Source organism: Macaca mulatta, chromosome 10, assembly GCF_049350105.2.
Source record: "Macaca mulatta isolate MMU2019108-1 chromosome 10, T2T-MMU8v2.0, whole genome shotgun sequence".
In the NCBI taxonomy this organism is placed as follows: Eukaryota; Metazoa; Chordata; class Mammalia; order Primates; family Cercopithecidae; genus Macaca; species Macaca mulatta.
The window spans coordinates 29431091-29456940 of NC_133415.1; the positions used below are offsets into that span (position 1 = coordinate 29431091).

Below are 25850 nucleotides of genomic sequence, written 5' to 3' on the forward strand. Positions count from 1 at the left end.
AGCAACTCACTGCACACAGGGCTGGCACAAAGAGCATGCTCCATAAATGGGGCTCTTGCTACTCCCCCAGGAGGCACCCCGCTCCTGGATGACTTCTGCTTTGGGGAACACTGGGTCAGAATTTCCACTGCAAGTGGGTTCGAGTGGGTGGTGGGTGGTGGTGCCTGCCGGGGTCCGGGGTGACCTGGGCTCTGGCCTCTCCCTCTTGGGAGCCAAGGTGTAGAGAGAGCACCAATTGTTAACAACATTGTGTGAGGCTGCACTGTGAGACCAGCCATGCACTCATTCCGAGGCTTACTGGTGCTGGGGACGCAGCAGTGCACAAGGCAGGCCACCAAGGCCACCAGGATGGTAAGAGAATTGTAAATCAGGATGCCTCAAGAGACCGGGATAGGGATCAAGGGCAACCTGACCCAACTGGAGAGGCCGAAGCAGACTTCCTTGAGGAAGCACCTCTACATTGAGTTCACTGGCAAAGGTCAGGGTAAGGAGCTGTTGCATAGGGAGAAAGCCCTTGCCTTGCCTCAGGACAAAAACGGAGCAGACATTGGGATACGGCCCTTCATCTTCTCACTGTCTCCCTTAGTTCCCTATATTGGCCCCCAATGCATCAGACCTCCAGTTCTTCACACCCTTATGAAGTCCCCTCCCACACTGACTCTGGGCTTTGGACATTTGGCCAAAATGCCCCATTATAGTAAGTGTGATGCAAACAGAGGCTTTATAAGCACATGTACATTGGGGCTTGTCTCTGGAAACACTCCTTTTTTTTTTTTTTTTTTTTTTTTTTTTTTTTTTTTTTTAAGATGGAGTCTTGCTGTGTCGCCCAGGCTGGAGTGCAGTGGTGCGATCTTGACTCACTGCAACCTCTGCCTCCCGGGTTCACGCCATTCTCCTGCCTCAGTCTCCTGAGTAGCTGGGACTACAGGTGCCCACCTAATTTTTTTAGTAGAGACGAGATTTCACCGTGTTAGCCAGGATGGTGTTGATCTCCTGACCTCATGATCCACCTGCCTCGGCCTCCAAAGTGCTGGGATTACAGGCATGAGCCACCATGCCCAGCCTTTTTTTTTAGATTGAGTTTCACTCTGTTGCCCAGGCTGGAGTGCAGTGGCGCGATCTCGGCTCACTGCAACCTCTGCCTCCGGGGTTCAAGCAATTCTCCTGCCTCAGCCTCCCAAGTAGCTGCTGGGACTACAGTCGCCCGCCACCATGCCTGGCTAATTTTTTGTATTTTTAGTAGAGACAGGGTTTCACCATGTTAACTAGGATGGTCTCTGTCTCCTGACCTTGCGATCCGCCTGCCTTGGGCCTCCCAAAGTGCTGGGATTACAGGCGTGAGCCACTGCGCCCGGCCTGGAAACAGTCCTTAGAAACCAGTCACCATGCTGTGAGGAAGCCCAAGCTGCCATGTGGCAAGGCCCTGCCAAACATTCATGCTGGGCCACACCACCTGCCAGCCATATGAGGGAGGCCATTTTGGACTCTGGGAAAGTCATCTTAGTGGCCCAGCCACCAAGCAGGGAGCAGAAGAATAGCTGGTCAAATCGTAGAATCATGAGAAATAATAAATGCTTGTTGCTTTAAGCAATGAAGTTTTGGAGTGATTTGTTACGTAGTAGTAAATAGCGCAAACGTTTTTCTGCCCCAAGTCCAATTATTTCCTGTGCCCAGAGCCTCTCTAGCGGCATGAGCAAGACCTGTTCAGTTCTGCCCTGAAACTTGCTGTGGCTGGCTCCTACCAAGCTCTTTCCAATATCAGAACATATCCTCCGGCCCCAAACCGCCTTCACTGGCTGATGCGCTGTGAGGGTCTCTGGGTCAGACAGGACTGGGGTTTGCAAGTGAGGGATGAGGCACAGCTGTCCCTGGCCACCAAGGAGAGCCAAGCACAGGAATGTTCCCCAGGCAGGTCTAAGGTTCGTGTGGTGGCATCTTGGCTCAGAGTGTAATCTGTCTGCTGGGAGCATGGTCTTGTTTGAGCAACCTCCTTGCCTCCCTGCCTTCTTTACACATCTATTGAGCACCTACTGTGGGCCCTTCCTCCCGGAGGTGCGAGGGGAGACAGTAGAGGTGATGAGGTCACTGTCCTGGTCCTTGGGGTTCCACAGATGGGTGGGGGAGAAAGCCCAGATGTGACCAGTCACACTCAAGGTATCAAGTGCTGCGAGAGCAGTGGGGGTGTCCACAAATGCCTCTGGGAGTAGGGGTGTCCCAGCTGTTGGGCACAGAAGAGGGGCCTGGCATCTGCAAAGACTGCATTGTGACCAGGGATGAAACTGGAGCACCGGCCTGTGGGGGTGGGGTGTGCTGGGTGGTGAGGAGCCTCGAGCGCCAGAGCGAGAGCACCCTGGGACCTAGCCCTGGGAAGCCAGGAAGTGACAGGAGAGGACCTGCCTCAGGTAAATGTGTCCAGCAGAAGAGACAGATGAATGGAAGGACACACAGACAGACAGAGAACAGGGAAGGGTCCGGGGAAACAGGGAGGAGGGAAAAGTCATTTTAGCAGCACTTGGATGTAGTCACCGTGGTCACTTGCTGTGCCTTGGCTGCAGGGGGCTGCTTGCCTGGGCCCGCAGGACCAGACCAACAGAAAGTGCCTCTGTCCAGGAAACTTACTGCCCGATGCTGGGAATGAAGGAAATGTCTTCATTAAATCATCAAAGTGAGGGTGCGCAAACCACTCTGAAGCGATTCTGACCGAGAAGATGCTGCATCAACTTGGGGTGGGGGGGACAACTGAGCCCCTTGCGTTTCCCTGGCAACCTTATTCTTCTGTCCTCCCAGGCCAACTATCAAAGTTGGAGAAGCCACAGCTGTCAGTCAGCATGCGCGGGAATCAGTTGGCACATTGCCGGAGGTAATAGGAGGATTTAATCAAGGACCATTTACATAATGTATGTGAGGCAGTGCAGCCCTAGCTCAGAAGCTGGCAACAGCTGGACACCACCCCCTGTGCCCCCCGTAAACACATCCTGGAGGCCTGAGGGGCAAGGGAAGGGAGCTGTGGAGAACAACAGTCCACCATGGCCAGGTTCTCCTGTCCTGTGAAGCTTATGCCCAGTGAACCTGGTCTTCCTAATGGACCCCAGTGCTGTCTGCCCGACCACAGGCTGCACTTAGTGGACGAGGCTGGGGGCCACAGTCCAGAGGCCTTCCTGAGTATGCGAAGCTATAACTACAAGAATGGCCATTGCAGCACCATCGGTAAGAGCTAAAAGCTGGACACAAGCCGGATGGCCTGCGAATGGGAAGGGTCAAATGAACTGCGATCCGCCCACATGAAGGAAAACTGGGCGCTGCTACAGGAAGGAGGCTCTTCGTGTGCCAACAGGGAGAGGGCTCAGCGCCAGCTCCCTAGGAAGGCAGGCTGCCAGTGAGTATGTCCAGAAGGAGGTCACTCTGGTAAAAACAACAAACAAGCCATCAACACTGGCTGTGCAGGCAAAGGCGCAGAGTTCAGAAGCAATTGTCCCGACTGTTAGCAGAGCTTACTTCAGGGGTGCAGCCAACATGGTGGGGGGCTTCCACTTTGTATTTTATATGCTTTGTACTGTCTTTGTTCACACTAAACATACAACCCCTTTAAAAGTCATTTATGGAGGCTGGGCAAGGTGGCTCACGCCTGTAATCTCAGCACTTTGGGAGGCCGAGGTGGGTGGATCACAAGGTCAAGAGATCGAGACCATCCTGGATAACACAGTGAAACCCCGTCTCTACTAAAAATATAAAAAATTAGCTGGGCGTGGTGGCCGGCACCTGTAGTCCCAGCTACTCAGGATGCTGAGGCAGGAGAATGGCGTGAACCCGGGAGGCGGAGCTTGCAGTGAGCTGAGATGGCGCCACTGCACTCCAGCCTGGGCGACAGAGCGAGACTCTGTCTCAAGAAAAGCAAATAAAATAAAAATAAATAAATAAAAGTTATTTATGGCCAGGCATGGTGGCTCACACCTGTAATCCCACCACTTTGGGAAGCTGAGGCGGGCGGATCACCTGAGGTCAGGAGTTTGAGAGCAGCCTGACCAACATAGTGAAACTCCATCTCTACTAAAAATACAAAATTAGCCGGGCGTGGTGGCACATGCCTGTCATCCCAGCTACATGGGAGGCTAAGACAGGAGAATCACTTGAACCCAGGAGGCAGAGGTTGCAATGAGCCAAGATTGCACCATTGCACTCCAGCCTGGGCAACAAGGGCAAAACTCCATCTCAAAAAAAAAAAAAAAGTCATTTATATAAAAATGTGCAAAAAATATGTCCAAGGGAGAATGAACAGAAAAAGATGCCAGTGTTCTTCCCTAACTGGTATTTGGCAATTGCTGAGCTGAACATTTACAGGGCAGCTGCAGTGTGCCAGGCCCTAGGAGAATGGCACTGATCAGAAGCCTGCCCGCAAGGTGCTCATCATCTACGGGAAGCAACAGCACGGGGTGGGTGGGATGAGTGGGCATAGCCAGGCAACAGGAGCATGGGGCGGTGGGGCTGGTTCATAGCTGTGAGAAGATTCCGTGGACAAGCATACTGGGCAGAGACGCTGGGCAAGGTGTTGAGTATTTCCGCCTGCTCTGCGTTTGCAGGGGGAGGCCGTGTCGGAGACGGGAACATGCTGGACTCGGCAGGGCCTCTGAAGTCCTCCAAAGATGCATGGACACCATTACAAAGGTCCTAAGAGATGTGCAGGCCAATGAGAGAGGGATGGAGAGGCAGCAGTGGGCATAGGCCCAGTTTGAGTGCTAGAGGTGGGCAGTGCCACGTTCAAGGGCTGCAGAGTGAGTTACCCTAGGGCAGCTGTGCAGCCTTCCTCCCGCAGCACACACGTAAATGCACTGTCCAGGTGGGCCAGAAAGGCCTGAGTGGTTGTTCTGCACATCCTGGCCCACTGACCAGGAGGGCAGGACCTAGGGATCTCAGAGGTGCCAGAGACAACCCTTCAGCCAGAAAAGGTCTAAGAGACTTTGTCCATTGTCCTCCAGAGGTGCTGGTCTTCCCAGGAACCTTGAGCATCCGGGGCAGAAGGACAGTGAGGCCTGAAGCTCTGACACCCAGAACTGTAAGTCCTGCTGACAAGAGAAAACTCCCAGGGGGAATGGCAGGTGGCCTCTCCCTCAGGTGCTGACTTTGACAAGTCCACGTTGCCTGGAACACTGTGATGGATCCTGGGGACACATCCAAGATCACTGGGAAAGAGTGCAGGATTGACTGCTGGTGTGGGCCATGGCCGAGGGATATAGACCAGTGCAGGAGTTTGCAGCTCTGAGGCCTCTTGAGGCCAAAGGTGACTGATGACCCTGCCAATGGACTGGCCTTTCAGGGGACCACCACAGTGCCTGCACTGGCCTGGTGGTGTGGGGCTCCCAGGCAGCCAGCGGGGGCCTTTTCTAGCGCCCAACCTGCAACAGAGAAGTGACTGTGCCCTGGGGCTGAGTGCAGTGGATGGGTGGAGGGACTGGAACTACAGCTTGAGGGCAGACCCACTGCAGAGCTCGGGCTCCAGTCTCCGCTCCAGTCACGGAAGTTCCCGTCCGTGTGCATGCAGGGAGCAGAGGCCTTCCACGCAGGCCCCAGCTAGCAGCAGCCCAGGCTGGAGGGCCTCTTGCTTTCCTGGGTCTCAGGTGGACTCCCTTCCATTCCTATAAGGAGGTGAGAAGTAATTTAGCATCAACCAAGAATCCTGTAGCTGACACTGGGCAGGGGATGCCGGCCCTGAGAGTCAGAGCTGTGAGCTGAAGCTCCTGGCCCTGTTGTTCAAGGCCTGAATGACTTGACACAGGACAAGAGGCTGAGGGGCATTCCAGGCACTGGAACAGAGTGGGCAAAGTTGCAGACTGGGAAAGCCGGGGCCAGGACACATCTGCAGGGCCTGGGATGCCCAGCCCGGGCCATGAGAACCAAATGGATGTCCATGAGGTCCATGTGTCAGGAGACGAGGGAGGGCTAGGGACAGGCTCTCACCTGGCAGGTGGGATCAGGGAGGCTACAGGCCCAAGGCTGCAATGACACCCTGAGAGGAGAGTCAAGGGATAGGAGAGGGCCACAAGTTCAGAAAATGGGAGGGTCTCGGGTGACAGGAGGATGGTGCATGTGGATTTTAGGCCTCCAGTCTGCTCCCCAGCCCAACCTAGCCACATCTATACGCACGGATTAGTTCTCCATCGCCGACCTGGAGCCGGGCACTGCTCCGCCTCTCCAGGTCCTGCAGCACCGACTGCTCGAATGCCAGGGCGGCTACACGGCTGAAGAATGCCTTCACGTTCTCGCCTGTGGGCTCACAAGACAGCCAGGACCTCATCAGTGTTTGTCCTTGCCCCTTAATGCATCTGGGTGTGAAAGCCAGGCCAGCCCACCTTCAGGTTGGCACATAGCCCTTTCTAGAGCACCCTGACAGTAACAGTGACCACAGGAGGGCACAGCCCCACCCAGTCACATGGACAGCACAATGCCGGGGCAGGGCCCACTGGCCTGGCTTCCCACCTGGCTCCAGCCTCCCCACTCCCACCCCACTGCCTGCTTGGGCCACTCCCTCAAACTTCTGAGTCTTTGCTTCCCAGCATCTCCTCTTCCAATCAGATGCTAATATGGCCCAGGTGTTGGAACATGTGGAACTCAGGACAGACATATGCCTGCCCTCCTGTCACTTTCCATACCTGTCCAGTGGGGCTGTGAGGATTGAATTGCTGTCAGCCCCCACACGGAGCCTTTATGCATCCTCCTCCAGGTAGAGGTGGCTGCCCATCAGAGAGCAGGCCAGTTTCCAGCCCTTAACATGCACACTGCCCTTGTGCAGCCAGCAACCTGCACAACCGCACAGGGCAGTTCTGCTTTGCCCATAGTGAGCTGTTGGTGAACTTACTGTTACTCTGATAAAGGAGGGAGGGTCTCACAGAGCAGTTCTCACTGTCAGGAAGGAGCAGTGGAAGATACTGCCAGTTGTTTGTGTTGGACGGGAAGTGGTGCTTCTACTTGTGATGCCAACCCTCAGTGCTCAACCCAGTCTCTGACTAGATATCTGCTGTCCCCTCTTACACAGGGTAAAGACTACTGGGCCCAATTCCTGAGTCCCCAGAGCCTTGGGGGCCTATTATGTTCCAGGCCCTGTGTATGACTTCATTTCATCCCCCAACAACCTGTGTTTTCCATCTGCTCTTTGTGTCTTTGGATTTTCTGTTTTCCTCAGTAAATACACATGGCTTTTGTAATTTAAAAAGTTTTTTCACAAAAAAGGGAGATGGATGGCATCACCTGCTTCCCAGATGAGGAGATGGAGGTTCAAAGATGCTGGGCATCTTGCCTTGGGCTGGGGGCCCAGTATGGCCAGGGATAGACCCGGTGGGCAGTGCGTTCAGTGAGAGCTGGGGTCTGTGAGCCACAGTGATACTGGAAGGTGTGGAGCCCCTGTCACTGGGCCCTTCTCTATGCCAGATGATGTCACATGCCTGGCATTTCAGGGCCGGAAGCAGGACAGTGCAGTGGTTACAGGTGAGAGTGTGTTTGGGTCCTGGTCCTGCCACCCTGTGACCCTGAAAGTTACTTCACAGGCATAAAATGGAACCTGCCTCATGAGTAGTTATGGGGTTGCCTTGGAGAACGGGCCAGCACGGCAAGACACAGGGTTGGAGTCACTATTCCCCCATCTGTGGGGCAGGCCTCCCAGCCTCCTTCTAGAGATGAGGCAGCTCCTCTTAGGCAATGAAAGACGCTGCCAGGCACCAGCACAGCAGGGCTGTGATGCCAGTGTGCACAGGGCCACAGAGGGAACAGATGGCTGGCTGCAGAGGGAAATGCTGCATGGCAGGCCCCATGGGACTGGCCCGAGAGCCGGGCTCTGCCCCACCATGCTGACAGCCCCGGCCCACTCACCGGTCTTGGCCGACACCGACCAGTACTCGGCCTGCATCTCCTTGGCCAGGTGCACGGCCTCTGCTTCGACCTGCTCACATGCCGCTCCTGACTGAGAGAAACAGCCCTTGTTGACCCAGCGTCCCGGGCTCTCTTGCAGGGAGGCCCTGGGGGATAGGCCGCTGCCTGCTTCCCACTGTGCCGCCTCCCTCCCCCGCCATGGCTCCTCCAATGAGGGCTGAAAGGGAAGGCATTTTCCCAAGGGCCACCCAGACCTCCAGTGCCACTCTGCTCACCAGAAGGTCCTTCTTGGTTCCCACGAGGAAGATGAAGCAGGAGCCTGCCTCGTTCTCCCTCAGAGCATCTTCCAGCCACTGCCTGGAGTGCAAGGGGGAGAGGCTGAGAGATTCACCCATCCTCCCACCCCAAACAAGGGGCAGAGAGCACACTTGGGACCTCCCCAGGGCTGGGGTGCTGGGCTGGGAGGGACAAGGAGGGCTTCCTGGCCCACACTGGCTGAGAGGATGCTGCACCTCCAGCCGGAAGGGCCTTAGCTGGACCCAAAGGGGTGGGAATACCAGAGCCCTGGCTGGAGGTGGTGAAGACCCCTCCTGGCCCCCCTCTGGCCTCTCCCGGTGAGACCTTGCGTGAGTCCTGCACGTTTATCAACTAGAATGGTCACCCCCGCCTCCCTCACCGGGTTTGGAAGATGCTGGGTGCGAATGCCCCAGACCAAGGTAAGGCGAGAGGGCTTTGCTCCAGTAGCTGGCCAATTCCCAGCAGAAGTAGATGGCCTCTTGAATGGGTCACATTGCCAATTCTCTCTTCTCGAGACTGCAAGTGCCAAATTCATGTCCCTTCAAAGACTGGCGATACAGTTTTCAGGGCCCAGAGTGAACTGAACATGTGAGGCACCTCATTCAAAAAGTATCAGGACTTGCAACACAGCAAAGGCAGAGTATTGAAGCGGGCTGGGGCCCCTCTGAGCACGCGCCTGGGGCGGCTGTGCTGAGCTCACACTCATGTGCTGACCCCTCCAGAATAAATGGGGACAAATCTCTAGGGTTAAAGGCAGCTGGACAGTAAGTGGCCCGTGGGCAGCTGGTTCTGACAAGGGGCCCAGTCACTCACACCCACCATGGGGTCAGGGTCCACTGGCCGGGCTCTGGGAGCCCTTCCAGGCAGCTTCCTGAGCCCAGGGAGACTGCAGGGGCCACAGAGCCCAGACTTACCTGGTGTGCTCCAGGGTCTGCACGTCAGTGAGGTCAAAGGCCGTGATGATCACTGGACACCCGGAAAAAGCCAACAGCCAATCAGTGCCAGGTGAGGCGGGCAAGGGGGCTCCCCAAGAGGTGCCCAGCTCCCAAGGAACAGCCAGGGCAGCCCCCCAGGCATTCAGCACCGGAACCTCCTACAGTGGAGGCTGAGGAGGAGATACCCCATGGCTGTCCCCCACCAGGACCCTCCAGCCTGCACCCGGCAGCCCAGCCTCAGTGTGGGATCCAGGGAGGCAGGACAAGGTGGGCATGGAGTGAGCGCATGGGCTTTAGCATCAGACACCCTCTGCCACTTATGGTGAAGGGAGCTCAGGTGAGGGCCTTAACTGCTGAGAGCCTCAGTTTCCCCATCTGTAAAACGGTGAGGATGAGACCTCTAGCTCTCAGGGTTGCTGTGAGGATTAAACGAGAGCAGCCATTTTAAAAAGCTGTTAGTCCAGGGCCCGATACAGGGCCAACTTTCAACCAGTGGCAGCTACAGCAGTGATGGTTTGCAACAACCCACTTTAACGAAACAACTTCCGGGGAACCAGCTGGGCAGAAAACCGGCAGATGCAGCCCGGGCCCTCAGCTCCTCTCATCACTGGCCGCACCCCAGTCCTGTTGGGGTCCTGAGGGGACCCCCATGTGGAGGACATTACAGGCAAATGCTCTCTACTGCCCCCGGGGGTGTGACCAGGGCCGGACAGGGGCTTCCTCTGCACCTTGGCTTAAGGCTTCAGGGAGACCCACACCCCTTCCAAGGCAGGTGGGAAGAGAAAGGAAGGGGAAAACAGGATAGGGATGACAGCACCCAGGCTGCCATGTGTAGAGGTGGGCCAGGCGCCTCGCACCTCTTATTCCCAGGGGAGAAGCATCCTGTTGAGAAGAGAGGCCCGAAGAGGCAAAGGGCGCAGGAGGCCATGTGGCCAGGGCAGAGCTGGAGCTCCAACCCATAGCTGAGGGCTGCATGGTTTGTTCCTATTTTTGCTTCTTTTAAGTCTAAAATAAAATGTTGTAACTTTTTCACCACTACCGAGTAGACATAACGGTGCCTTATAATTTGAGTCTGGTTTTGGATACTTTTGAGGTTCTCTCACATCTCCCACTGAAATCCATTTCTGTCTTCTTCCTGGGAAGGTGGGGTAGGCGATAGGAGCTTATGCTGCCGCCCCCTGCTGACGGTGAGCCCTGCCCAGCACCACCTGGCTGCCCTTGGCCATGGAAGTGGTGGGCACCCAGCTCTGCTGGCCCCCACGTGGGACCTGCCAGTCCTCCCGAGGTCCCCCTTTCACTCCTCCTCCCTGGCCCAGCCCCCTCTGCTAAGACAAGACAAGCCTCCTCCCACCTGCCCTGGGAGTCCAGCGCTGCCCTTCTCTGAGCCTCTGGAAAAGCACTTTCATCTCTGAGCATCTTTATGAGCTGAAACTGGGGTGAGACTTAAAGCCAGCACCCACTACCACAGGGTCCTTAAAGGGTGTGATCGCCAAGGTCAGCCAGGGCCTGGGGATGAAGGCAGCTTCCCTGTTCCCAAGTAGTGGCCTGGGGGTTTTCTCAGTGGGTCTCGGAGGACAGAAAACAGGTGCCTGTGCAGAGAACTTGGGATTCCCACTGTGGAGCCTGGCAGAGACCCCGCTGCTGCACGCGGTTGAGAGCCCCGACGTGGCATGTTGCTCACCCTGGGCGCCCCGGTAGTAGGCAGATGCGATGCACTTGAACTTCTCCTGCCCGGCTGTGTCCCAGCTGTGAGGTGGGTGAGAAAGAAAGGGAAATGATGTCAGGTTACACAATCACAGTGTCTTGAGCCAACAGATTATGGGACCATGGGTGGGAGACCCTAAGGGTCTCTGCCAGCTGCATGGGCTTCAGGAAGTGCCTGTTGTGAGCCAGCTGTCCCTACCCCCAGCTCCTTATGATCCCTTCCTAGGGTGCCCCCAGTGGACTTCTCTCATTCCTAGTGGAGAAGGGTGTGGCATTAGTTGTTCTGCTGCTTGGATGGATGGAGTTGCAGCTCACTCCCTTCTGAATGAGACATTAAAATGGAACATATGGCCCAAGACATGCCTCGCTCTGAAGATGTAGCAGTCCACTTGTAGAGAAGGCTCTGTGAATGGCACTGGGGCTCCAGGCTGGGCCTCCAGCAGTGGCTCTACCACTTGCTTGGGTGTGACTGGGGCATTGCTTCACCTTCCACGCTGCAGGTCCCAAAGTAGGGGTTGGGGATACCTAACAGCGGAGCAACAGGTGGATCTCAGCAGTTAACTCCAGCTCTTTGGAGCACAGTAGTGAGAAGAAATTAGAAGCTAAGCTCTGGCTCCATGGAAAGGAGTACAACAATCGATTAATGATGTCTGCCATGGGCACAGTCTAGAAGAGGGGAAAGAGCACCTAGTGAGATCTACCTGCCCTGGTTTAGAACAAAGCAGGGAGTCACTATGCAGGGCTGAGTCTGAAAATTCTTCCCCAATTCATTGCTTTTTAAGGTCAACAGATCAAAATTGAACTTTTCTCAATAAACTGCAAAGTAGACAAATCACAAACAAGACATCAATCGTCTGAATTTTTTTTCTTTTTTCTTTTTTTGAGGTGGAGTTTCGCTCTTGTTGCCCAGGCTAGAGTAAAATGGCATGATCTTGGCTCACTGCAACCTCCACCTCCCAGGTTCAAGCAATTCTCTTGCCTCAGCCTCCCAAGTTGGACCACTATGCCCGGCTAATTTTGTATTTTTAGTAGAGATGAGGTTTCTCCATGTTGGTCAGGCTGGTCTCAAACTCCAGACCGCCTTGGCCTCCCAAAGTGCTGGGATTACAGGTATAAGCCACCATGCCTGGCCATGGTCTGAATTTTTTTCAAGTGATCCAGCATGACACTGAAGGTTTGGTCTTCATTCTTTCATTAATTCATTCATATTTTCTTTCATATCTGAAGACTCTGGGGGAGGAGCTGGTGGTGGTGGCCTAGAGATGAGCCTGTGGGGAGGCTGGCGAAGGCCTCAATGTAAGACAATGAGAGGCTGAGCCAGGGCAGTGTCCCTGTTTTGTTCAGGGCCCTCTAATGAGATATGGCCTGTGGTCACACGGGTGAGCCCAGCCCCTAGCCAGTCTTTCCCGGCTCCGCCTGGGCTACCCCTACCAGTCCTTTGCTCTTCTCAGCTCTCTGGATCCCTCAGTCCTGCAGCCTTGCGTTCTCCCAGCCTCCTTTGCTCTTGACTGACCCGTACTCTCCCTTGGGCGAGATTTGTTATCCTCCATCTCCAGGGCTTTGCTGGGGCTGTGGAAGTTCTGAGAGAAGGGGGCACTATCTTGACAGAGTTATGAGCTGACATCCATAGGATCTGAAGGCTCAGTCCAGGCAGGGCATGGAGGATTGAGGAACCAACTCAGGCACCAGGAAGGAGCTTGGTGAATGCCAGCAGGCAAGTGGAGATGGGGGGCAGGGCCAGCCATGTAGGGGAACATGGAAGGGTCTCACAGGAGAGTAGAGGTAAGGGCCCGGGCCCAGGCAGGCCTGCAGCATTCTCCAGGTGCTGAGGCAGAGGGAAGCTGCCCAGCTGGGGTGGGAGAGGGTAAGCCCTGGGCCACTCAGAAGGAAGGCAGAGGAAAGGGCTGAGGCCAGTGGGGGCCATCGCGAGTCAGACTCCCAGGGCCTAGCAAGGAAGACAAACAGAAGTGGGCCGGGCATGGTGGCTCACACCTGTAATCCCAGATACTCGGGAGGCTGAAGCGGGTGATCACTTGAGGTCAGGAGTTTGAGATCAGCCTAGCCAACATGATGAAACCCTGTCTCTACTGAAAATACAAAAACAAATTAGTTGGGTGTGGGGGTGCACACCTGTAGTCCTATTTGGGAGGCTGAGGCAGGAGAATCGCTTGAAGTGGAGGTGGCAGTGAACCGAGATTGCGCCACTGCACTCCAGCCTGGGTAACAGTGCAAGACTCTATCTCAAAAACAAAAAAAGACAGAAGTGGAAGGAAAGCAAGGCAGGGGAGAGGGAGTGAAGGCTTCAGTGTGAGGAGGAAGACGAGTGCCTCAGACCTGAGGAAGGATGTGGTGCTGCAGACTCCATCTCAGCCCTCCTTGCCCAAGCCTGGCACGCAGGGACTGGATTTGACCCCATTTTACAGGTGGGAACAGAGGCTCAGAGCTCAGAAGCGACCTGCTGGAGGCCACTCTGCTGGCCTGGTGAGTGGGATCACAGGAGGCCCAGGTCAGGGAGGGACTGGAGCCAGGGCCTCGAGAGGAGCAGGGGGGGGATTGGGGAGGTCATGGGCAGGTGAGCAGGTCAGGCTGTGGGCATCTTCCCCAGAGTCAGTGACCAAAATGAGACAACTTTGGGACTGACGGAGCATCTGGGGGTTCTGGGAGCTGGGAAGCTGAGTGTCACACAACACCCCCAGGCTCTGCTTGTCTAGACCAGTCCTCCTTGACATGGACACAGTGCAGGAGCTCCCCAAATCCTTTCTCAAGTGCCCCTAGGAAGCCGCCCACGAGTCATGGGGGAAACAGCGACTTACATCTGGAGGCTATAGGGAATTCCAGCAATCTCAAAGCGCTCAATTTCAAAGTCCACCCCAATGGTGGCCTTGTAGTCTCGGTCAAAAACGTTCTTGCAAAACCTGTGGGGGATAAGGAAGTCGTCACAGGGGGTGTACTCACAGAAATGTGCCCGGAAGCTTCACTTGTGACAGTGAAGGTCTTTAGGCAAATAAGGTCCACTTCCCATCAGGAAGTGATGGTCCACACAGGCCACGGGTGGGCAGGGCAGCCAGCAAGGACAAGGTGGGGAAAGGGAAGCTGCAGGAGCTCGGAAGGCAAGCTGCGAGTTAGAAACTGAACGAAACTGAGCAGCCATTTGCAGGGAGGGCAGTAGAGGGGAAAGCCCTGGCCCCAGGGGGACAGTCTGACAAGCGCCAGGTTCCTGGGATGCCACAATGTCTGCCCAGCCCTGCCATCTCCCCGATTTCTTGTACCCCCTTATCTGGCTCCCAGCAGGTTGAGGCCCGGCAGTTCCTGGAAACCACATGGTTTCCACTATGTTGATACTATCTGGGCCACCCAGGCAAAGGTATGACAACCTGGTGCTGGGGGAGGTGGCCGACGGGGCAGAGGAAGCCTTGTACCTGTGAATGAGGCTGGTCTTCCCCACGTAGAGATCGCCAACCACCACCACCTTGGAGAGTTTGAGCCTGTGAGAAATATGGCCTTGTTGCCCTCGGGCATGCCTTCCAGGGTGTCTTCACACTCACAGCCCCTTCCTTCCCTGAGCTCTCTGCTGGTGAGACACCCCTCACTCCTGGACGCAGGATGGGCCACCCTGCCGAAACACTGTGTTCCCCTCCACACTCTCCAGAGGGGAGATGGGAGAGGCTGGGGACTCTGCTTCCCCTAGAGCTTCACCCCTCACCACATTTGGTCAAAGTCCCCATCCTGAGAATTAGGAATGGGCATAAAAAAAGGCCAAGTCACAGGAGGAGGGGGCAGAGGCAGGAGGCCAGGGTGCGGCTCTGGTAACCAACCAGTAGCCATGGGCATGTCTATGCTGTGGGGGAGCTGTGCTGAGGGTGCAGACACAGGGTCCACGTGCAGGGAGACCCCAGCACAAGGGACGGGCAGCCCCTCACCCTCCCATGCACCCCCTGGGGCTGTGCGCCCATGTGGGTTCTGGCCTCTTGCAAGCAGGCACTCCCTGACCATGACACCACCATGGCCTGCTCACTTAGAGGTATCCGTAAGGGTCAGACAGGCCAAGGGCACACCCTGAACAGGGCTCAGGCTCTATACATCTGGGCTGTGGCTTGAGGCGAATCAGCTCTGAGGTTCTTGGGCTCTCTGGGGGTCACTGCTCCCCAAGAGCAGCCGCCACCCTCACCCTTTGTGTGTGTCCTACACTCTGTGCAGAGGCATTTCTCGGACTGTTTATTATTTTTTTAGAGACGGGGTCTCGCTGTATTGCCCAGGCTAATCTCAAACTCCTGGGCTTGAATGATCATCCCACCTCAACCTCCTGAGTAACTGGGACTACAGGTACCATTGTTCCAGCTTCCCAGGACTGTTGACAACACCTTAAGAGTTTTTGCAGCTCATCCCAAAGGAGGCAAACGGTCACAGCAACCAACCTGGGTAAATATCTGACAGGCACTTCCTCTGCCTGCAAACAGCAAGAGGGCACCACTGTGTCACCGGGTGACCTGGGCTGCAGGTCACCTCGCCAGGTCCATGAGAGCAGGGACTGTGTCTACCCTGCTCCCAGAGGGCCCTTTCATTCTGACTCCATTTCTCCTATGAATGAGTAAAGGTATTGACAAGGTCTTGCAGCAGGTACCCTCTGATCCTCAGTCTCCCCACCTCCAGTGCTGCCATAAGGGGTCAGGGAGATCATCTGCGTGAAGCACCTGATATGGCACCAGCATTCCCCAACAGATGCCACTACTCTCATTCCACCACCATGGCCACTTCGGCCATTCTGATCTCAGCTCTGCCTCACCCACTCTGCAGTTTGGTAACCTCTAGCTGTGCTCTGTGGCAGCCTCATCGCACCTGTGTGACCCCTGTGAGCTCAGCCAACTCCCTGAGCAGACTATGAGCTCCTAAGGAAGAGGGGCAAAAGCAGGCCCTTGTACCTATTTGTTAAAAGAAGGAATGACTATTTCACAATCCCTGTGCCGGTGGTGGCAGGTGCTGCCACGGCAGGAACAGGGCAGACACAGCCCTTGCCCTCTTGGGCTAGGTCCAGTGAGGAATCCAGCCTGCAATTCTGTGAGATACGTTCTTGGGGGCACAAGAGCACCCAGGAAGGGTATTCTCCCCAGTCCAGGCTTGGGGGCAAGGGTAGTGGGGGGTCAGAGAAGCCTCCTAGAGGACTTGACACTTATGCTGAGACCTGAAGGGGAAGGGGAAGGGGAAGTGAGGGGATTAGGAAAGACATTTCAGACAGAGGAAATGGACTTGTGCCAAGACCTCAAGCTGAAAAATCACCTGCGTGACTTAGAAGAGGGAAAGTTGTTCCATGTGGCAGGTGTGTTAACTGAAGCCAGATGAAAACCCCAGTCATCCTCAGGCCTGTACAGGGCTGCGCCAGCCTCGTGTGTGTGTTTCACTTGCTCATTCTTTCACACGTGCATTCATGCACTCATTCCTTCCTGCCACCTGCTCCCCCATCCCACACCCTGCAGGCTCACCCGACAGTCCCCGTGTTTCTGCGTTGGCAGGCAGCGCTGACCTGCCTGTGGAAGTGCTCCCTGAGCTGCAAACAGGCTTCTGGCGTGTACCACTGCAAAGAGACAGACAGACACATCATCCTGCAAAGCTGCAGCTCCTTCCCCGTAGCGAAGCAGTGAGGGGAGACGGTCTTCCCAGCCTTCCTTCCTAGGCCTCACAGCTGGCAGCCTCAATAGCTTTCCCTGACCCACCTGTCATGTGTATCCTCTATTTCTTCAGCCTTGAGGCTCTGGGGCCTTGTGAGTCCAGAGGGGGGAGCCGAGGCAGAGACTCGGAGATCTGGGTCTCACCTGGGGTCGTGGTCCCCTTGCTGCATGCATGTGACAGGCCTCTGTCTGCTCTGGGCCTCAACCCTCTCAAGTGGAAAGGAGTGGAGCTCTTTTGGTGCCCAGATCCTCCAAGATCCAATTAGCCAGGTGCAGGAGTGAATGCCTGTGGTCCTAGACACTGAGGAGGCTGAGGTGGAAGGATTGCTTCAGCTCAAGAGATAGAGGCTGCAGTGAGCTATGATCATGCCACTGCACTCCAGCTTGGGTGAGAGAGTGAGACCCTGTCTCTAATCCATACCTTCCATGAATCTCTGATGACATTTTGTTTTAAAAACATGCATACATGTGCCTGGAAAATGTCCTAGAAGGCACTTTCTGTTGTCCACATTTCTTTTTTTTTTTTTTTTTTTTGAGACGGAGTCTCGCTATGTTGCCCAGGGTGGAGTGCAGTGGCCGGATCTCAGCTCACTGCAAGCTCCGCCTCCCGGGTTTTTACGCCATTCTCCTGCCTCAGCCTCCCAAGTAGCCGGGACTACAGGCGCCCACCACCTCGCCCGGCTAGTTTTTTGTATTTTTTTTTAGTAGAGACGGGGTTTCACCGTGTTAGCCAGGATGGTCTCGAACTCCTGACCTCGTGATCCGCCCGTCTCGGCCTCCCAAAGTGCTGGGATTCAGGCTTGAGCCACCGCACCCGGCCCACATTTCTTGAAAGGCAGACCTGAGCAGTGGTTTAAGAGCATGGGCCTCAGGGTCAGAAAAAACTGCATATACCCCAGCCACCCTCACCTGGTGTGTAATTAGAAAAAAATGAGATTAAACAAATTAAAGATGACCATTATTTTTTGCCATTGGATTGGCCCAGGCTAAATACAAAATGTGGCAAGGATGTGCGGAGAAGGACACCGTTGAGGCCGTTGGTGTGATCTGTGTATGGCAACGGTCCCGCCCCCCCGCCCCCCACCCCTGCACAGTCACAGCCACCTGCTCTGTCCTTCTGGATGCTGCTTGGATCCATAGCTCCCCTCCCCCAGCCCCAGTGTCTTGGCCATCGATTCGGGCTCTGCCTGGCCCATCTGCCCTCTCAGTGATTGAGGCAGCAGTGATGGTGAAAGGAGATTAGCAAAGGGCAAGTTACAGAACCTTATTGAGCTCCAGTTTCCTCAAAAGTTAAACAGGGATGCTCATAATGGCACCTTTTCATGTGGTCTTTGGAGGAGTAACTGAATAATGCAGGTGAGCAGCTTAGCCCGATAGTCTGCTTTTCTGCAGAAGAGTGGCAGCTACCATGAACAAGCTGGCTGCTTCTTTCTGTCAGCTTCCATGACGGCTTTAAGCTGGGGACTGGCCCAGACACAATGGTCATTACAGGATGACTGGAAGACTATGGTAATGAAGGCTGCAGGGTAAGAAGTGTGAGCTGATTTCAGAGACAGGGAAACTGAGGCACATAGAGTAAAGGGAAGGACTTGCCTGGCAAGCAGTCTGAGGACCCTGCCCAACCTGGCTCTGAATTTCTCAGGGCCCTGGGGTGCAGGATGAACTTGGCCAGCAGTGGCCTTGATCCCTGACTATTATGGGCAAGAGGGGAGAATGCCACCTGTGAAACCAGGACAGATTCCCTAGACTGCTTCCCTGGGGTAGGGAGCTCTGGAGCCAGACACCGCCAGGTCAAATCCCAGAGGTACCAGGCACAGCTGTGTGATGTCAGGCAACCCTGCTTAACTCTGATCCTCACCATCTGCTTTGCCAACGGGTTCTTCATGTCATGATACCTGGAGTGTTTTATGCCAATCACACTTTCCTTCGTTTTGACTCAAGAAAGACCAGTCTCCGTCATCCCTAGTTACCACTGTCAAGCTCTGCAGAGAAAACAATTGCCTGAGCCTCTGTTGAGATGGAAAACCCATGGGGAATTGTCTACGGGTCTGAGACACAAAGGCTTTCTCTGTAGGTGTGTGAAGAAGGAACTTAGGGAGGAAGGTAAAGAAGGGGGAAGGAGGAATGGCCACATACGCCAAATACCCAGGACCTATCTAGAGTCACCTCCTCCTCACCAGCCTGGCCACAGAATCTAAGATGCAAAAGGCCATTCCATGGAGAGGATCTCTCCCTCCGCACCTGTCCTAAGCCACAGACGCAATCACTGAGAGTACGGGCTTATCTCTCCTTCCAGAAATATTTTCTGCATATATAAACAAACAGACATTTCTCCCTATCCTTGTTTTCACACACAGGAGTGTGCTGCACACACTCTACTGCACACTGTTCCACACCCTGCATTTTTACTTAACGGTTTACTTTGGCTCTCGTTGCATGTCAGCTCCTGAAAAGGTTGCCTCATTCCTCCTCACGTCTGTGCCAGGATGTATGACTTGTTTAACCAGTCTCCTCTCCGAGGATATTTACGTTGTATCTGATCTTCTGTTCTTACAAACTGCTCCAACCCCGGCCGGGCGAAGTGGCTCACGCCTGTAATCCCAGCACTTTGGGAGTCTGAGGAGGGCGGATCACGAGGTCAGGAGATTGAGACCATCCTGGCTAACACAGTGAAACCCCATCTGTACTAAAAATGCAAAAAATTAGCCAGGAGCGGCAGCGGGCGCCTGTAGTCCCAGCTACTTGGGAGGCTGAGGCAGGAGAATGGCGTGAACCCGGGAGGTGGAGCTTGCAGTGAGCCAAGATTGCGCCATTGCACTCCAGCCTGGGCGACTGAGTGAGACTCCGTCTCAAAAACAAACAAACAAACAAAAAAAAACTGCTCCAACCCCTATCCTTATGCACATTGTAAACCCATGCCAGGATATCTGCCAAGTAAATTCCTAGAAATGGAATGGCAAGGCCAGTTGCAGTGGCTCACACCTATAATTCCAGTGCTTTAAGAGGCCTGGGTGGGAGGATTGCTTGAAGCCAGGAGTTCAAGACCAGCCTGGGCAACATAGCAAGACTTCGTCTCTATTAAAAAAATTAAAAATTAGCCAGGCATGGTAGCACATGCCTGTGGTCCTAGCTACTCAGGAGGCTGAGGCAGGAGGATTGCTTCAGCCCAGGAGGTAGAGGATTGAACTATGATGGCACCATTGCACTCCAGCCTGGGTGACAGAGCAAGACCCTGTCTCTAAAAAAAAAGAAAAAAGAAACGGGATGGCTGGATCTCACAGGGCAGGGTCATCTGCCATATTGGTAAATATTGTCCACTGCCCCCTATGGAGGTTGTACTCAATTTGTATTCCCTGCTGCAATTAATATTGGATTTTAATACAGACACAAGAGAGCTGTGAGTTTGCAGCAGAAAACAGAGGCAGAATGGCAAGGGGAGAGAGAGCCCTGGATTTGGGGTCACGGAACTGGAATGCTGTTTTGATAATAATGATGATAATGAGAACAACAGCAACCATGACTGCAGGGGAGCTCCTGCATACCGTGAGCTAGGCACCCAATATGAGAGGAATTACCTCCATGTAACATGGAACAGTGGCTCTGAGAGGTTGAGTAATTTGCCCATAGCCACACAGTTTTTCTTTTTTTTTTTTTTTGATACAGAGTCTGGCTCTGTGGCCCAGGCTGGAGTGCAGTGGCGCGATCTCGGCTCACTGCAAGCTCCGCCTCCCAGGTTCACGCCATTCTCCTGCCTCAGCCTCCCGAGTAGCTGGGACTACAGGCACCTGCCTCCGCGCCCAGCTAATTTTTTTTTAATTTTTTAGTAGAGACGGGGTTTCACTGTGTTAGCCAGGATGGTCTCGATCTCCTGACCTCGTGTTCCACCTGCCTCAGCCTCCCAAAGTGCTGGGATTACAGGCGTGAGCCACCGCGCCCAGCCAAGCCACACAGTTTAATGACAGAATCAGAATGAAGGACTCACATAGAGGACTGTCTGGCTGCAAAATCCTAGCCCTTATAACCTCCAGGCCACATTGCTGCCCAGTGTCACCGTCAACTTGCTACCCCGCCTTGGGCAGTCAATGGCCAGTCTCCCAGCTCCTCAAGGTAAATCTGGCAATGGACAGACCTCCTCGATTCACCTGCTTTACTTCCAGGCATGAGTGTAGAGTGGGGAGAGCTGATGTGGCTGCAGTGCCAGGAGAGCACTGCAGACATGATGACTCTCTACCTTAGGGAAGGTGGCGATGACACGGTCGCGGCTCACGGGGGGCCCCAAAGGTGTCAGGGAGGACCTCATTCTTCCAGAGTCCTGTGGACCCAACCAGGAGAAAAACAGTTAAGGAGCTGTGCAAATACCTGGGGACTCACCCATGAGTTTTCACGTAACTTTTCATCAGATCCAGGCTGGGTGCAGTGGCTCATGCCTGTAATCCCAGCACTTTGGGAGGCCAAGGTGGGAGGATCACTTGGGCCCAGGAGGTTGAGACCAGCCTGGGCAACAGTGAGACCTCAGTCTCTTAAAAAAAAAAAAAAAAAAAAAAAATAGCAGGGCGTGGTGGCCTGTGCCTGCAGTCACAGCTACTTGGGAGGAAGGTGGGAGGAATGCTTGAGCCTGGGAGGTCAAGGCTGCAATGAACTGTTAAGGTGCCACTGCACTCCAGCCTGGGTGATAGCGTAAGACTTTGTCTCAAGAATAATAAATAAAACCAGATCCAGGCCTCCCTCTCCGTCAGGAATACGGGGCAGAGGCCATTTCTCTCAATCTGCATACAGCAGGCAGCATGGTATGGGGGAACCAGGCCTGCCCCACCCTGCCTGGGAGTCAGAAGACCTGGGTCTCCCCTTGACAGGTGTCTACCAAGGAGGAGCTCCCCTCTGAGCTTACCTTACTGGGCTGTGAGGCATGACACAGCTCAGGCAGTGGAAGTAGAGTCGGGAGGGGTCTCCTGCTCCTAGTCTGCAAAGGATGAAGGCTCTAGGTGGGCCTGGGGGCCCTAACTTTCAGCCAACTAGGCCTTTTCCCTGAAAGCCCTCACTTCACCAGGCCTCTGACTCTTCCAGCCTCCTCAACAGCCCTCTGTCTCCTTTCTCTCTCCGGGCTCCTCTCCCGGTTGCGCTTGGGTGTCCTTGGCGGAGTCCGGTTGTCCTCCCGCATCTGACCTGGCTCTCCTCCACGACCAGCGCGGGCCTGGCCCAGAGTTTGCGCTCCGGAAATGAGGACGTCCCTGGGCCCTAGGCCACTTTCAAGTTATAAGGGCGGGAAGTGGGCGCGGACGCGGTCCTGGCCACGGGATGTGCCAGCACGGGCGTGGGTGACCGGGAGGGTCGGACAGAGTGGGCGAGCGGACTCACCACCGGTGGCTGCGAAAGCTGGGGCTCGGCGCGGCCTGGTTCGCTAGAGCCAGCGGCGGTGATCACCATGGCAACGAGAGCCGCGCGGGACCGGCGGGCTACAAGAATCGCCGACGTCGTGGGCGGGGTCTGCGTTGGACTGACAGCGGCGCGTCCAAGCATCCAGCTTGCACTGGCGATCACCATAGCAACGAGAGCTGGCCCGGAGTCTGGGCGGGGCTTGCAGCAGAGAGACTCCCGGACACCCTGGAGAGCCAGAGATCACCAAGACAACAAGGGCGGTGCTGGATGGGGGGGCGGGGGACGGGGCCGTGGAGGCCCGGGGGCGGAGCCTGGGCTCTGGCTGGCGCTGACAGTGGAGAGATTTGCGCCGGTTCTGGTGATCACCTCGGCTGGGAGGGGTGGGGCGGTCATGGCATAAGAGCTCCTGATGTAGTATTGATGTTTAATTGGAGTCAAGCACCCTGCAGCTGCAGGAGATGGACTTGCCTACTGACCTTAGTCTGCATAGATCTGAATCCAGTGTTGTCTGAATATTATATGCCTGGCTTCTAAAGCCCACGGTACCAAATTAATTTCCTTAATAAAAAGCTGACCTGAGTCAGTGATTCCCTCTGAACTAGTTTCGGTTTGGAAAGTTAGCTGTTTTGGGCTAGATGGCCTCTCGTGGCCCTTATAAAACCGTGGAACCAGCTTCTAAGTCCAGAGTTCAGTTTGAGAACATACTTAACTCCAGCTCCTTAACTTTTCTGCATCACAATATGGAATCCTTGGTAAACAGATTTAACTCAATTATCTTCAATTCAAAGCTAAGTGTGCTGGAGGCTGATGTTCGATGTCTTTTTTTTTTTAAGAGATGGAGTCTTGCTATGTTGCCCAGGCTGGACTCAAACTCTTGAGGCTCAAGGAATCCTCCCGCCTCAGCCTCCCCAGTCCTTGGGACTACAGTCAAGGGCCACCACACCTGGCTCTGTTTAATGTCTTTTAGTGAATTTCACTGCTAAGGTTGAGGCTTAGGGGGTGAACTTAGGTGAGTTGTTCCACCTTCCACATCTCAGTTTACTCAACTATAAAATAAACGCAACTATCTATTTCAACGGATCACATGAGATGGTGAAAGTGCTTTTATATTGTAAAGCTTGATTCAAGTCCATTAATCATTCATTCACGTACTGAAAGCTTCCTGGTATATGCCCAGCACTGGGGAGACAAGGAAACAGAACGGACATGGTGTCCACCCTCAGGGAAATTGGAGTCCGCTGCGGGAAGCAAAGAATTAAATAGAGAATTAGGGGGAGTGTGCCAATGGGATTTATGAGAAGGGAAGGTTAAGCTGTGGGATCACTTACTAATTTGGATTTGGGGATTTGACAAGAGCTAGAGATCACCTTGAACCCCTCCTTTAGCTTTTTTTTTTTTTTTTTTTTTTTGGAGATGGAGTCTCACTCTGTCACCCAGGCTAGAGTGCAGTGGCGTGATCTTGGCTCACTGCAATCTCCGCCTCCCGGCTCAAGCGATTCTCCTGCCTCAGCCTCCCAAGTAGCTGGGACCACAGGTGCGCACCAACCATGCTTGGCTAATTTTTTAATTTTTTTAGTAGAGACAGGGTTTTGCCATGTGTGCCAGGCTGGTTTCGAACTCCTGGCCTCATGTGATTCGCCCGCCTTGGCTTCCCAAGGTGTTGGGATTACAGGCGTAAGCCACCGCACCTGGCCCCGGCCCTCCTTTAGCTCTTAAGTGGGCTCTTTGCTTAGATCTAGAAACCAAATTGACACCAGGCAGATTAGCAAGAGAAAAGCATACAAATGTTATTAGTTTTACATGCGCGTGGGGATCTTTACCAGAGTGAAGTCTGGAGAAGTGGCCAAAGCAAGATGCTTTTAAACTTTTTAGACAAAGGATGACAAATTTGAGAAGAAATGGCAGGACAAAGGGGATCTGGCTAGGGGCAGTAAATTCCAGGGGATTCACTAGGAGATAATATGAGGGGCATAAACCTAGTGGAAGACAGGATTAAGTATATTTATTCAGGTCCATTGCAGTCCCCAATTTTTAGTCTCAGCTGATAAGGGCTATTTTCTTGCCCTGGTATAATGAGGGTACCCCTCCTAGAGGAATCTTTATGGCTTGCTGAATGCAGAAAGAAGCATATCTGTTTGCCTTTTCTTGTATCTTTTTAAAAAAATTATCTTTATTTATTGATTTATTTTAGAGTTGAGGTCTCACTCTGTCACCCAGGCTGGGGTGCAGTAGTGTGATCATATCTCACTACAACCTCAAACTCTTTGGTTCAGGCAATTCTCCCCCTTCAGCTTCCCAAAGTGCTGGGATTACAGGTATGAGCCACTGCACCTGGCCCAGCTAGCCCTTTCTGAGGCTACTATTTTTCCAATGTTGTCAACTCAAAATGGTCAATATACCAATCCAGCATATTTTGGGATGGCGCATACTTCACTCCTTCAGGGAGAAGGAAGGTTTCATGGAAGAAGTGTTCACCAAGTTGCATCCTGAAGGACAAAGAGGTAATAATTAGTGTTACAGGGCACTCAGGTTTCAGGAGCGAGGTGGCATTTGAGGGATTAAGAGAGAGTCTAGCATGGCTGCAGGAGGCCATCACCCAGGGACTTCAGCACTAGGCTAGGAGTTTGAACTCAGCCCTGAGACCCGTGGGAAGCCATGGAGGGTTTTATGCAGGTGGTGGCTGGGTCTGGCTTGCTTTTGAGAACAGCTACACCGGCCAGCAGTGCGTTGGGTCCACTGCTGGGGCTAACCTTTGTCATTACCAGGAGGTCAGCCTGCAGAGCAAGGGGCATGGGCAGGGCTAGGCAGTACAGAGATCAGGCCTGTGTAATTTGGGGGAAACTGGCTGAGCGCAGTGGCTCACGCCTGTAATCCTAGCATTTTGGGAGGCCGAGGCGGGTGGATCACCTGAGGTCAGGAGTTCGAGACCAGCCTGGCCAATATGGCGAAACCCTGTCTCTACTAAAAATACAAAAATTAGCCGGGTGTGGTGGCGGGCACCTATAATTCCAGCTACTTGGGAGGCTTAGGCAGGAGAATCACTTGCACCGGGGTTGGGGGAGTCCGTGGCGCGGAGTGGAGCGGAGGTTGCAGTCAAGATCGCGCCACTGCACTCCAGCCTGGGCGAAAGAGCGAAACTCTGTCCAAAAAAAAAAAAAAAGGCCGGGCGCGGTGGCTCAAGCCTGTAATCCCAGCACTTTGGGAGGCCGAGACGGGCGGATCACGAGGTCAGGAGATCGAGACCATCCTGGCTAATATGGTGAAACCCCGTCTCTACTAAAAATACAAAAAACTAGCCGGGCGAGGTGGTGGGCGCTTGTAGTCCCAGCTACTCGGGAGGCTGAGGCAGGAGAATGGCGTAAACCCGGGAGGCGGAGCTTGCAGTGAGCTGAGATCCGGCCACTGCACTCCAGCCTGGGCGACAAAGCGAGACTCCGTCTCAAAAAAAAAAAAAAAAAAAAAAAAAAAATTGGAGAATCGACTGAACTGCTCTGAGGTTCTTGTCCCTAAACTAGATGTTGCCATCTTATGAATTTACTCTGAGGATCAGAGGCATGCAAAGTACCCAGTACAGAGAAGGGCGTAAATAAGTCACTTCCCTTCCCTTCTGTACTTTGAAGAAAGTTGAGCTGCCTTTGGTACCCACAGCAACCCTGTAAATGATCCCGCTTTGCAGCCGGCCGCAGCCTTGGGCTGTTTGCGCCTGCGCAGTGGGCGCTGAGTATGTAGACAGCGGCGCTGGGGACGCTACCGGAGTCGCCTGGCAACGATGTCGCCTGGCAACTGAATAGGTTGGCCACTGGCACGCGCTACTGGAAGCAGAAAGGGCTGCGGAGGCAGGTGAGGCGACGGCGGTGGGCTAGGGGCCCGGGGACGGGAAGCCCAGTGACCCACCCAGTCCCATTCACACAGGGCCCTGTCCCCACACTCAAAATCACGCACTTTCGTCTCCGGCCGGACTCTCCCAGCCCACGCCCCTTAGAAGAGGGCAGGCCTCTGTGTCTCCAGCGCCCATCGT

At 54.3% G+C, this 25850-nt stretch overlaps 2 protein-coding genes and 1 long non-coding RNA gene across 6 annotated transcripts in view; 2 read left to right on the top strand and 1 right to left on the bottom strand.

Moving 5' to 3' along the window:
* LOC144331904 (uncharacterized) overlaps nucleotides 1-7196 on the top strand; it is a 20776-nt gene extending 13580 nt beyond the window's left edge. Inside the window, exon 2 of the long non-coding RNA XR_013399504.1 lies at nucleotides 4974-7196. This is a non-coding gene — a long non-coding RNA (uncharacterized LOC144331904). The remainder of the gene's footprint in view (nucleotides 1-4973) is intronic.
* On the bottom strand, nucleotides 2852-22079 carry RAB36 (RAB36, member RAS oncogene family). 4 transcript variants are annotated; one of them, XM_028828643.2, is made up of 12 exons: nucleotides 21812-21997; nucleotides 21345-21416; nucleotides 20688-20768; nucleotides 16271-16362; nucleotides 14213-14278; nucleotides 13607-13708; nucleotides 10771-10835; nucleotides 9069-9120; nucleotides 8133-8214; nucleotides 7858-7948; nucleotides 6139-6258; nucleotides 2852-5630 (listed from the first exon to the last, which is right to left on the bottom strand). In XM_028828643.2, exons 1-12 carry the CDS (start codon nucleotides 21995-21997, stop codon nucleotides 5566-5568), a joined length of 1074 nt encoding a protein of 357 aa, XP_028684476.1. In that variant the 3' UTR covers nucleotides 2852-5565. The 4 variants fall into 4 exon arrangements, with proteins under 4 accessions (XP_028684476.1, XP_077806699.1, XP_077806701.1 ...); XM_077950573.1 differs by lacking the exon at nucleotides 21345-21416 and having other exon boundaries at nucleotides 21812-22079; XM_077950575.1 differs by lacking the exon at nucleotides 21345-21416 and having other exon boundaries at nucleotides 7878-7948; nucleotides 21812-22044.
* Nucleotides 22080-25542: 3463 nt separating this feature from the next.
* RSPH14 (radial spoke head 14 homolog) overlaps nucleotides 25543-25850 on the top strand; it is an 82462-nt gene continuing 82154 nt past the window's right edge. Inside the window, exon 1 of the mRNA XM_015149822.3 lies at nucleotides 25543-25672. The gene's annotated coding sequence lies outside the window, so the exon portion shown is untranslated. The remainder of the gene's footprint in view (nucleotides 25673-25850) is intronic.

Coding starts and splice junctions, on each gene's coding strand:
- RAB36 (XM_028828643.2), bottom strand. CDS start 21,997: ATGGTGATCGCCAGTGCAAGCTGGATGCTTGGACGCGCCGCTGTCAGT. Junction 16,363..20,687: donor TCATCGCCACCTTCCCTAAG/GTAGAGAGTCAT, acceptor GTCTCTTTGCAG/TGGTACACGCCAGAAGCCTG. Junction 7,949..8,132: donor GAACCAAGAAGGACCTTCTG/GTGAGCAGAGTG, acceptor TGTTTCTCTCAG/TCAGGAGCGGCATGTGAGCA.